The sequence below is a fragment of the Loa loa genome (genome assembly GCF_000183805.2).
Source record: "Loa loa unplaced genomic scaffold supercont3.52, whole genome shotgun sequence".
Classification (NCBI taxonomy): Eukaryota; Metazoa; Nematoda; class Chromadorea; order Rhabditida; family Onchocercidae; genus Loa; species Loa loa.
This window is the reverse complement of record NW_018108232.1, coordinates 16,594-29,009: the sequence shown is the minus strand read 5'-3', so window position 1 is coordinate 29,009 and position 12,416 is coordinate 16,594. Positions and strand designations below refer to the sequence as shown.

The 12,416-nt window shown below is 27.7% G+C and overlaps 5 protein-coding genes across 5 annotated transcripts; 4 read left to right on the top strand and 1 right to left on the bottom strand.

Moving 5' to 3' along the window:
- Positions 1–941: 941 nt before the first annotated feature.
- LOAG_08531 (hypothetical protein) lies at positions 942–2,250 on the top strand. Its single transcript, XM_003144061.2, has 3 exons — positions 942–1,044; positions 1,542–1,723; positions 2,012–2,250. Exons 1-3 carry the CDS (start codon positions 958–960, stop codon positions 2,157–2,159), a joined length of 417 nt encoding a protein of 138 aa, XP_003144109.1. The 5' UTR covers positions 942–957; the 3' UTR covers positions 2,160–2,250.
- A 726-nt stretch (positions 2,251–2,976) lies between these two features.
- LOAG_08530 (ARP2/3 complex 21 kDa subunit) lies at positions 2,977–5,366 on the top strand (the record flags this gene model as incomplete). The annotated part of the gene is made up of 7 exons (XM_020447721.1): positions 2,977–2,984; positions 3,024–3,078; positions 3,245–3,341; positions 3,688–3,833; positions 4,204–4,333; positions 4,543–4,637; positions 4,922–5,366. 7 exons carry the CDS (start codon positions 2,977–2,979, stop codon positions 4,988–4,990), a joined length of 600 nt encoding a protein of 199 aa, XP_020302081.1. The 3' UTR covers positions 4,991–5,366.
- Positions 5,367–5,978: 612 nt separating this feature from the next.
- LOAG_08529 (hypothetical protein) lies at positions 5,979–7,400 on the top strand (the record flags this gene model as incomplete). The annotated part of the gene is made up of 3 exons (XM_020447720.1): positions 5,979–6,013; positions 6,671–6,833; positions 7,297–7,400. The coding sequence occupies exons 1-3, from the start codon at positions 6,005–6,007 to the stop codon at positions 7,398–7,400; spliced, it is 276 nt and encodes a 91-aa protein (XP_020302080.1). The 5' UTR covers positions 5,979–6,004.
- Positions 7,401–7,654: 254 nt separating this feature from the next.
- Positions 7,655–7,873, top strand: LOAG_08528 (hypothetical protein; the record flags this gene model as incomplete). Its single annotated transcript, XM_003144058.1, has 1 exon — positions 7,655–7,873. The coding sequence occupies one exon, from the start codon at positions 7,655–7,657 to the stop codon at positions 7,871–7,873; it is 219 nt and encodes a 72-aa protein (XP_003144106.1).
- Positions 7,874–8,964: 1,091 nt separating this feature from the next.
- Positions 8,965–10,796, bottom strand: LOAG_08527 (hypothetical protein; the record flags this gene model as incomplete). Its single annotated transcript, XM_003144057.1, has 3 exons — positions 8,965–9,089; positions 9,348–9,436; positions 10,687–10,796. 3 exons carry the CDS (start codon positions 10,794–10,796, stop codon positions 8,965–8,967), a joined length of 324 nt encoding a protein of 107 aa, XP_003144105.1.
- Positions 10,797–12,416: the final 1,620 nt, after the last annotated feature.

Here is a 12,416-nt window from a genome sequence, read left to right as displayed (position 1 = left end):
CAAATGAGACTCATATCCATATTTCTTTACAGCATCTTTTCCATTCTAGCAATTAAATTCAAGTATCGTTACAAATATTTAAAGCCTAATTGAGAGAAGAAATACTAATCAAATTATAGCCAAAAACTTTTCTTTCGTTTATAGCCTAATTTCTTACATTCATTTCAATCTAATTGATGTAATATAATTGTGGTTTTTTGAATAAGTTTCATTTCTCGGCATTTCCGGCACTATTTTAATTAATCCTTCCCATGATTATATCATGCTATAATTGGATATGAAATGGAAAAAAAGTGCTGCCTTTGGATCACCTGAGGTTAAAAAAGGTTGAGCTCTAAACTTCTGAACTGAATGTCCCAAGCTCTAACTCTGTCTTCCCCCTATAATTTTTTACTTAATTATCGCTATTGGGTTGCAATAGTTCAAAAAATTCCTATAATAAGACCCTTTGTTCGGTAGTATTAATTTGGTTTAAATTCTTCGAAATGCCTGGTGGTTATATGGTGCTTCTCCTGAGGGTTTCAGTGTTATTCTTGGGGGAGTACTCCGGTATATTACTATGTATGATTTCAGTAATTTGTACCGGTGTAGGCATTATTTTACTTCTTCCTCCACAATGAACCACCTCCTTTATTTAGTATGATTGCGATGAAACTGTTATATCATTATGAAAGTGTAGTAGAACTATAAAATCATATGAAGGTATAAACTGGCACCAAAACTACGAGTTCATGATAGGATTAGAAAATTTTCGAAACTCCGACCTTTTTTTTTGAGAGGAGATGGTGGAGGATTGGAATTTATCTAATTGTTATTGGATCAGTGCGAAAATTATGAAATCATGCAGGACTGTGACAGTGTGATTAAGTAATTAGTGCGCACAGCACAAATGTTGTGTGCGTTAGTCATACTATCTGTTATCGTACATTCAGTTGACAATCAATTTCAGGGGACTGAATGCTAGTGAATGGACGAGCTTTGGCCCAGTTATGCATCGATGAGTCATATGAAGCGAAACTATCCGGTACTCTCTTCCTGTTACAGGTTGGTTTTTTTTTATTATTAGGATGAGACTTGGTATCTCGCGTTGATGAAATGCTTGAATACTTTTTTAACTAGATGTTTCATATTGTTCAAAATTGACCGTTGACGCTCTTTTTTATTGTATAGTATAAAGCGGCAGATGTTGTAAATAGAATCCTTCAGTGCTGCATATGTGTTTTTATCTTTTTGTCTAAGACTTCGCAATTCAAATTAAAATCGAAATTGCGAAAATTTAGATTTTATAAATATTGCTGTGAAAATATTTTAATGCAGCACTAACAAAGAATTTGTTTATTAATTTGTCTGTAACGATTCACAAGACAGTAATTTAGAAATGCACCTACAACCGAATTTATGGTGTAATATTGATATGTAAATTACTGCTTAAGTAAGGAAATATTCAGCGAGAGGAATAAAATATCTAAGATCTTTGTTAATGCTGAATATTACCATATAGCCAACAGCCATTGTTTATATTTATAGAAGATTGATTATAGGATGGACGTTGGCGATCTTTGCACGGTATATTAAAAGCTAATTTACTATTTTTATTCAATCAACCAGAAGATGTAGGCATTGAAGCTCCATGTATAATTCTGATTTTGGAGGATTGCTATATGGAACTGTGTGATGATAATGTAACAAAGCGGTCGTATTCATTTGAAGTCATTTTAAAAACGTATGTGAACATCTTCGATTTTTAAAATTATCATAGATTTAATTTATGCGGTCCCAGAACTTAGCTTGCTCTTGTGCGTGAAACTTGTTACTACCTCAGAATTTACTTCTGAGTGCTTTAGAGGCTCATAAATACACTTCAAACTTTCTTCTCCTCTCTCTCTTCCAGACTTTTCACTATTCCACCGTTGGTAGCAGTTCATATTTGTAGTATATTTATTATGCAAAAATTCAGCTAAAATTTAAACAGGGAGAAAAAGGACTTTGATGAAAATTCTCCAATTTTCAGGACCGGAAGGAAGTTTACATTTGCTGCAGACAATTTCAAAGCCTTGGAGCAATGGATTTCGTCCTTGACAGTTGCTTCACTGGAATACATTACTATCACAAAGCAATCATTTTTGGAACAAATAAGTAACAGTGATAAAAAAACTTGATAGAGATTGGAAATTTTGAATCCACTTAATCCTTGATCGTTTTTACTGTTTATTGCAGATAGCAGTCCTTCAAATTATTGCAGTAATAAAGCAGTGAAAATCATTATGTACTTGATAACTAGATTGTCACTTATTTGTTCCAAAAATGAATCTGCTGTTAACATTGGGAAGCACCATTCTCTAATTTCTTACTCTTGCTTTTGTGTAGTTCTTTCAATAAATAAAGGTTTTTGAATTTTTTGTTCTAATATTATTATATAGCTTCTTTTATTCTTTCCAACTTTTGTATATTTGTATGGTTATTTACGGGTTTAAAAAATTTTCCTGTGTGGTAAAACAAAGAAGCGATGTAATGAAAAATAAATGTTTTTACAACTAGTGTGACTCGAAAATGTTATAGCTAATATCTGGTATAAATGGCTGATCCCTGTGAGTGAAGCTTTTTTCGGACAAAGTCAGCATCATTTTTGTTTTTACTTTTACTCTGTAAATTGCTGAAATTTAATTTTCTCGTTTGCTTTTCAATAAATCATTACACTTTGAAAGCAGAATTATATGATGTCTTTCTTCATAACTGCAGTTTTTATTTATATATACATTTGTTCATTGTTCGTGGGTAGAAAAAAAAAGATGGAAAATAGTTCTGAATGATGTACAATTAAAAAAAAAACTGAAATTAACTGAGGAATTGACAGACATCATGGGATCTTGGGAAGTTTAATTTCTAGAGTGATAGGCTTAGAACCAACTAGTATTTTCTGGATGTTTTCTGTGTTTCTTTACTGTAGTGGTTTAATCATTGGTTGTGATATGTACTATGGCAAAGTCAGTGTTTATGAACGAAATTTTTTGACGAAATTTCAGACGAGGGTGTGAACAGTATAGTGCGCTCTGGAAATTGAAACGGCAGAAGATGCCGGTGGGTATTTAGTTTTGTTTTTTTTTATTTGTGATTTAAGCTTACTAGTTTTTCAAGAATCTATTTGTTGGCATAAGTTGCTCTTGGGCGATGAGTTTTAAATTTTATGCTGAAAAGCAATCTTTTGGTTGCAAAAGTATTATTACATCATGGTATTCGTTTTAAGGCATATCATTCGAAGTTTACTGATGTTACAATGGTTGTTGGAAACTTGGCAATTCTTCCTATACGATCAAGTATCAAAGGACCAGCTCCACGGATTGGCAAGTTGCGAAAATAATATGCTTATATTTTCCTGTGAATAAGTAATGCAACCTTACTGCCGTATTTAGTTTATCAAGCATAAAGTCACTTCCAGCAAGTCAATAACATATCCCTCGTTGTTTTGTGGTGTAGTGATTTAGAACCTTAGAAAATTATCAATAATTTCAAAAAATTTTCTTGTTTAATCTCTGATTCTAGTACGAAGATGATAATGATCTTCTTCCTTCACAATAATGTTAAAATGCTGATGTTGAGCAATGCTTCAGAAAATTGTGTTGCATAAATAGGTTGAAGTTGGGAAACCTAACAGAAATATATGCAGATCATTTAAATCACTTCTCTCAGATGATGGTGAAGACATAATTGATGAAGCTCTTGCTTATTTCAAACCAAATATTTTCTTCCGCGAATTTGAAATTAAAGGTCCTGCTGACCGAACACTCATCTATCTAACATTATATATTTCGGAATGTCTAAGAAAGCTACAAAAGGTAAATTTCCAATATACAATAGTTTTCAAAGGTTTCGGTAACTAATTAAGCAGGGTTGTTGCTGCTTGTTATATAAGATAACTTTAGCTTATGCAGATTTCATTCATTTCTTTTTTTAATGGTATCTGCATTGATTAACACTACAAGAGTTTCTAGTGTCATGACACTGTAGTAAAATGCAAAATAAGGCATTTCATCGTTCTTAAATAGTTCCTCTAAATAAAGTTAATGTTTTTGTTTTGTTTTAGACTAAGGATTTTCAAATATCTCTGGCTTCTGTTTCTGGAGGATTTTCAAATATCTCTGGTGTCTGTTTCTCTTCCTGTTATAATATATTTTATTTAATAGCCTCCAAACATATATGTTTCAGAGCGCAAATAGGTCGCAAGCAGTCAAAGATTTGTCGGTTTTAGCACTCAGCCATCATCTTCCAATACCCGGGGAAGCAGCTTTTCCACTGAATAGTATGTATAAGGCTCCAGCAAACCGAAATGAAGAAGGTGGATGTGTCTTTAGTTGGTTCTAAAATTAAATTACTCTGAATAGATCATTTTTACTATCAATCGATGAATGTTCAGTGAATCGGCATGTTCCTCCAGAATCTGTTTTAATAAGAACCAAATATTAATTCCATGATTTGTAATTCTGGTTGTCTAAATTTTTTCCCTGTTTTCGTCTTTTTGATTTGGTAATTAATCTGATCTTTTAGATGTTATGCGTTCATATCTCCTTCAGTTGAGACAGGAATTAGGAACACGTCTGTTAGAACATGTTTTTGAGGCGAATAATGAAAGGCCAAACAAAGTAAGTTATCTTCTGTCAGGATCCATAAATTTTGCAGAAGACAGAAATAGTTATTAAAATTTCACAAACCCACTAATTTTTTATTCCTTGTATCTTAACATTATTTTGAGGGATGGATTGGTAAAAATCAATTAGGTGATTTTGAAATTATCGGAATTGACTTCCATGTTTGGAAATTCCGTGATTACCGGAAGAGCAAGACAATGAAAAAGGGTAGTTTTTTGAGCACCTGTAGATTTTACCCATGAAATACTGTTATAATATATTTCTAACCCTTGTTGCAGTGGTGGATGTGTTTTGCTCGAAGACGTTTTATGGATAAGGGCTTGGTCAGTCCCGGTATTGTTTTGTGAAAGAAAAAAAACCGGTATTGTTTTTGTGTTTCCTCAAAAAAGGTGATGTAATTTGTATTTTTTCTTTTTCACCCTCGCTGTTTACTTTTTCAAAACATTTAAGCATTTGGACTTTAATTTGTGTCAAGGTACTTTTGATGTAGTTGTAAATAATCAAAGTAGGAAATACATTGGTTGAGTTAGATCCAACTTTATCTAGTGGAAGCAATAATATATTCGTTTTGGTTAACCTTTCCCATTAAATCAACTTATTGTTCAAATGTTATTACAAAGAGATTGGCCTGTAAAACTGTAAAAGCAACTTGTTCAAGTGTTATTACAAAAAGATTAACCTGTAAAACTGTAAAAGTGGTCTATGTTTGTTTCTTTAAATGGTAAAAACCAGACGATGACTTGTTTTTGGATTTGGTTTCTGAAGTACACTTTTGGTCGTCAGCTTTCAGGATTATTCTCACATTATTGACTCATTTAGATCAATTTTGATGTTGGTTAGGTTTTTATCAATGACAAGTATGGGTAGTAATGATAATAAATATTTAGTTCTGAAGTATTAAATAAGATTGAAATGATTTCAGAACTCTAGCAATTTGATTAATAAGTCTTGTTAATTTTGATACATTGGTAATATTTATATTTGTTTTTTTTATTTATTTTTGTTAAGTCGAAAATAAATGGTTTTAATTTATTATTTCTCATTTTCGCACTTATAAAATAATGAAATCCTCTCTCCATACTGGAATCTCGTGTAAAGGTGAATGATCCTGCATACAAAATTCTTCAGAAATTTCTTTTTTTTTCGTTTTTTCAAGATAAGTTTGTTTCATCGAGATAAAATTTGTTGGAGAGAAAAAATGTAAATAAGTCTAGCGAATATTTCGCAGGAATTCATTTTGTCTCACTGCTTGTTCCTTAATATGCCCATTTTGCTTACTGTTTTATAAAGTAGAGCTAATTATTAAAATATCTAAACGCTTTTATTTCCCACTTCCCTTCATATCACTAATCTTTTATATTATGAAACAGGTTTGTTGCCTTTACTTTCATACCGTAGCAAAAATTATATATATAGATATATATACTTATATATTTATGTTTACGTTTACGCTTTTGTGTTTATATATCTATATACGCTTATTATAGTATATTTTAAGAAAATGAAACTGAATAGACGCAATATGACCGAATTATAATCACAAATCCTTGAGATCGTAGATTTAAAATGATTATAAAATCATGAAAACGTTGGAAATATTTCCGAAAAATTTTAAGCTTAAAATCTAAAATTTCATTCCAAAATTAGAGGTATAGAATTTGCAAATTTTTAAATAAAAGTTACGGTAATTCTTATTAGCATATGCTGTTTAAGATGATAATTTGTATATTTGTAAGATTAGAGGATAATAATAGGTGATTATATTTGGCGAACGTGTAGCATTTCGTGTAGCATGTAGCATTTCGAAACTTGTTTGTTCGATTTTGATGAAATCATAAAGTACAAATTATTAACATGATTGGTTCTTTATTAGGTTGTTTGAAATGTCGACTGATATAATTAATGATAGAATAAATTTATCATTCAGTGATAAGCATATATTATTAGTGATAACAAATAACATTAGTAATAATGATAGTAATAATAATTTACGAACTTTTCCTTAGATATCATTTCACTTCATTTAGAAATTTCACGATGCTATCACAAAATATAAAAGAATGCGAGCACGTTTTGATCAAAGACAAAAATTAAAGAATGAATATGAATTACTGATTAAATTCGATGAACATACATATGAATTGTTTGGATTATATCAGCAAACTATTGTCGGTGATATCAATGTACCAAGTACTACTTCATTTAGCTCGTTACTTCATTTGATTAACATGAAAATTATTTCATTAAAATTAAAACTATTTCATTTGATTAAAACAAAATAAGTGAAAAAGATTTTCCTGTATATATTTTGGTAATTGAAATGTATTTTATTGTTTTCATCATCTTATGCTTATTTGCATAAAAGGATAAACAAGATTTCATAAGTTAATTTGATCTATTGTTGATTACTAATTACTTCACTTTTATCAAAATCAGTGTTACTGTTTATACTTATGCAAGATTTGCCTCATTTGCATAATGTTATTAAATTTCATTTTTTCTCAAAACATTTATCAATTTGATGTTTGAGAAAAAAATTAAATCATTTGGAAATTTCAATCGAATTTCCTCAAATTTCAGTCTATTTATTTATTTTTATTTTTTGAAAATATTAGCAATTTTCCATGAAGTAATGTCGTTGACGTTATTACAGAAATGAATTATCGTGATCCAAATGAAATGTCATATATGTGGTCATGGATTAAAGGGAATCGTAAATGGCATGCATGGAATAAGTGCAAAGGTCAGATAACATAACTGATTGATGCATTTGAATTATTCTGTCGTATATTTCAATATACTGAAGTTGTTCTGTAATATATTTTAATTTGATTAAATTTCAATTTAAAAAATCCCGATGGAATTTTGAAGTTTTTTAAATTTTTAAATTTTGTAATATTTTTGAAAAGTTGCATTAATGGTATTTCCTTTTCACGTCATTCTCTTTTATTTTAATAAATTATCAGTCAAACTTTTTTTATTTTGTTTTATGCCTATCAAAAGATGATGCGATGTGTTTGTATGTGGAAAGAGTGAATGAACTGGAAAAAGCATTGGATGGACTTGTTGACGACTGGAAAGATGAATTGGATCCACGAGTTCCTGATAAAGATGCATGGATACCGGAAGAAGAAGCGGAGGAATTTCGGAAAATCATGGAACAAGCAAAACGTGAAAGAAGGCATAACATTTACAGAATATTCAACAAAGAGAAATCAATTCATTGCTAATTATCAGTCAATTTATTATTGATTATTAATTTGTTAAAAAAATGAAAAAAAGAGTTAGCTCAATATATTATTGAATTATTATGGACTGTTAATTGATTAAAATACTAGAAGATATGAAATTATGGGATATTAACGCTAAAAAGTCAGTAGTTCAATTCAATTTTTGAGGTACCAATTAATGAATTGATAATTAGCAAAAAATATACATTGAATTTTGCAATTATCATTAATGTATTCTTATGTTTGCAGAGAACGAGATGCTTTGCAACGACAGAAAGAAATTGAAGATGGAATGTGGGATGAATAAAAGAAATATTTTAATTCAAATGGATCAGAAAAGTTTTGCATAATGCCAAAAGCACAAAAAAAATTCTTTTTTCTTTTTTTGTCTCATTTTAAAAATTTCTAGTATAAATGGCTTTAAACGACATTATTCCTGCATTTGAAAGCACTTGATCAATTTCAATTTTGTCACATTGATATTTATCAACGGTAATTTTAAATTTATTCCTTGCCAAGGAAGTTTTCAGCTGTTTTTGTAGAAAAAAAACATGAAAAATGAATTAAAAAATTATATACAAAAAAAAGTGAAAGAGATTTAAAATTTTTCATTTTTTCATTATGAATTATATATGCAATGGGCCGCGCAATAATTAAATGAAAATGTAATTTTCAAAAAATAAAAATACTTTTAAATGAGAATCAACTTTTGATATAAATACTACCATTAAACTGTTGCAAATTACAAAAGAGATTGTATTTATCAATGAATTGACATGATAAGGGATGTCATACAAACAGATAAGATTAGGATTATGTGATAAAAATTGTTAGAAGTGAAGGAAATTCAAATCTTATCAGATGAGGCTGAATGTTTGATTGATTAAGAAGAGATCATATCAGCAGCAACTACTTATTTTCATGCAGGTTTTGCTCATTTCGGAATGTCAGTAATTTTCCAATTTATTTCTTTATGATATCATCTTGAAGTCCTACTTTATCTAGATCATCAGTATTTTTCAATCCAAAAACATATTATTCAAATTTTATTTATAATAGCATAAATTAAAAATAGTTGAATAATTTTCATTCTAAACACTATTATCATGAAATTGATCAACAAAACTAGACGATGTCGAACAACCACCGCGATGTCGATTTGTTTTCCTATTACTGGATGATTTAGTGTTATCACTTCGGAATGATTGTTCGTCATCTATAACGATAAATTTCATTTTTTTTTTTGAACTAAATATTTTTAATATAACTTTTAGTAATGATCTTTTCAGTAAGAAAAGAATAATAAATAAATACATTTCCTTTTATTTCTTTCCTACAATTCTCCAAAATATCGTTACAAAAGAATTTCGATTGAAAAAAAAGGTAATAAAATCAAAGATTATACCTTTATGTTCTTTCAAATAAATACGAAAGGTAAAACAATTAATAACAATAATCAAGAAAATAATAATACTAATTCCAACGATCAAACCAATGGTTACATTATCAATTCGTTGAAAATTATTCTCATATTCAATTTCATCAAGTGTTGATAATGTCGCGCTGAAATAAAATGTAAATGGAAAATGAAAAAATTAAGCAAAAGAAAATTTTTTGACAAATTGTTCAAAAAGATTAAATTTTATAGTAATAAATAATGTTATCAGCTTATGTTTTTTTGATCTTTTTATGCTTCATTTTTATAAAAAATTTTCAATATCTTGGTTTTTAAAAAAAAAGAAAAAAAACAAAGAAGCCATTTTAGATATTTAAACTTCTAATTTGAAATTACCATTAAAAATGAAAAAGATGAAAAAATAGAAGAAATAATCTCCCTCTTTTTGAAATTAGAATCAATAAAATATCTCTCATAAAAAAGAAAAGAAGAGAGAGAGAGAGAGAGAGAATAAAACGAAGGAGACATTGAAAATGTTTTAAAGAAATGATTGAAGTTGCTGTTGATGATAAATATCATATTAAAAATGTTCACCATTTTTTACATTTTAATATACTCTATCTTATTATTCCAATTACTATAAATCATCCAATCAATTTGATTACTTCAAATTTATCCATAAATTGAAATGTTTATTTTTGAATACTAAGAAATCTTATGATATTATTCAATTTTACTCTCAATTAATTCATATTGCTCAATGCTATTTTTTAAAAGAAATCAAACTTATTTATATTGTATGCTTCATTTGTTCCACTGCTCTGTGATTTGCATATTACAAAACTATCAATTATTTAAAATAATTTTAATCCCAATTATAATATTAACATACAAAATAATTTACCATAAACTTATCAGTTCTTTATTTTGGAAATTTCCTTTTGAAATAAAAGTTAAAACTAGTATTAATTTAAATTATTCAATTTATCCATTAAATTTATGCAATGCATCTTTAAAATATAATTGGTAACCGTACAATGTATTATATAAACAAACTTTCTAATCTGTTTACATAATACAATCGAAATACCGGAATATTAAATTACTTGATAAAGTTTTTGATGAGTTTGTTACGCTTATTACGCTTACTACGCTTATTTGGTTTACTATGCTTGTTAGGCTTGCTATGCTTGTTACGTTTATCATGCTTATTACGTTTGTTTTATATAGTTATAGTTAATTTATAATTGAGCTGAAAAAACAGAAGCACTTAATAATATCACATTTACTACGCTTGTGAGTGATATTTGTTAAACGATTATACTGTAATTAAAGCATTAATGAGATATAAATGTTTGCAAATTTTCAAAATGAAATAATTTTGCACACTAAATTTAAAAAAAAAATAGAATTTTACTCTTTCTGTAATGAAAAATTTTCCTTATTCAATTTTTGGTCGCTACTGCTAGTTGTTGTTGTTAATTCATCGGGCGTTTTTGTCTCCATTTCTGGCGTTATTGTTTCCATTCGAAATGTCACACTAACGATAGTGTTTTTAATCATAATTATAATTGAATTGATTTTCATACCATTCAACATACTTGTGTGTGTTTGGAATAAAATGTTTTCAAAAAAAAGAAAAATTCTTAAAACTTGGAAAAAATTAATTATTAGAACAAATTTTTAAAAGTTTTAAAACTGGTTTACTTGTGAAGTAAATCAATTTTATCAGTTTGAAAATATCAAAAAAAAAAGAAACAACGTATTCAGAAATATAAATATCGTAATTTTTACATAATTCATGTAACGCTATCAATTGAATTAAAAATATTTTAATATGCTTTATCACATATCAATTGGCATTGTTAATAGTAGTAATTGATTAGTAAACTTGTTATTCAAATATTTCAAATTCAAACTAATCAATTAACTGTTAAACTGTTAAAATGGAATACTTGTTCAATTTTAATCCTTGGAAATCATTCACTTTACGTGATACTACGTTTTTTTCTGCATCATTTAAATCAACTTTCAAATTACTGGTATTTAATTTTTCCTGTAATATTTTAGTATTACTCGTAAAATATGCTATAATTTTTATTAATTTTTTAATTAATTCTACATGAACCCGTTTAATATATTAAATGTAATCACTCATCATTACAATCATTGATCATTCCTTTATATCTCATTTTCATTTTCCGCATTTACATTTAACAAATCATTTCCGAAATTCTGTATGTGTTTGCAGAAATTCTTCAAATCTTTCATTGAATTCCTACCACCCTTTTATTTTATATATATATATATTTTTTTGTTTTTCATTTATTGCTTGATTACAGATGTTGGCACACACTAAAAGCAATCTTCCATTTGCTATATTTAATTAAGCTTAAATTAAATGCTAAATGCCATGAAGAGCATGAAATCAGAAAAGAAATCTTTTGAAAACGTTTTTGAAAAGAACTTTTAAATTCAAAAAAGTTACAACTTTTTTTCATTCTTTTATCTGCTTATAGAAAGATAATATAAGCTTGATGACATTGTAAGATGAATAAATGTTCAATTGTAATTACTCATCGATTTACTTAAATTTAAAACAGCAGTTAAGTAATGGAATTGATAATACAAAAAAAAGACAAAAAAATGACATACGGGAAAAACTTCTGGTGAATTTTTTGCTTGGTCATATGATTTCAGCAATTTCGCCATTTCTTTACTTTCATTTATTGCATTTTTTGGTGCAGAAGTGTCTCCTATGATGACATTTGACCTTTTCTAAAAAAATTTAATCTTTTTCACTTTGCAAAATCAATAATTTTTTTTAATTTCTGCAAAAAAGAAATATCATCTTATTTGAAAGAAATTATTGTTCTATTCAGTAAATAAAAATTGTAATCAATAATAGATGTTAGCCATATATTGGAAAGTACAATAAATGATAATTCTTGATGATAATAATTACAGTAAAAGGTAGCAGAGGTAATGAATATTATTGTTTATTATTATTATTATTATTATTATTATTATTATTATTATTATTATTATTATTATTATTATTATTATTATTATTACTATTATTATTATTATTATTATTGTTATTATTATTATTATTATTATTATTATTATTTCATTATTGTTATTATT

Bases quoted from the DNA above. Each gene is read 5' to 3' on its own strand.
- LOAG_08531 (XM_003144061.2), top strand. From the start codon at position 958: ATGCTAGTGAATGGACGAGCTTTGGCCCAGTTATGCATCGATGAGTCA. The intron at 1,045-1,541 runs GTTGGTTTTTTT...GATTGATTATAG, and splicing joins GTACTCTCTTCCTGTTACAG to GATGGACGTTGGCGATCTTT. The intron at 1,724-2,011 runs GTATGTGAACAT...TCCAATTTTCAG, and splicing joins TTTGAAGTCATTTTAAAAAC to GACCGGAAGGAAGTTTACAT.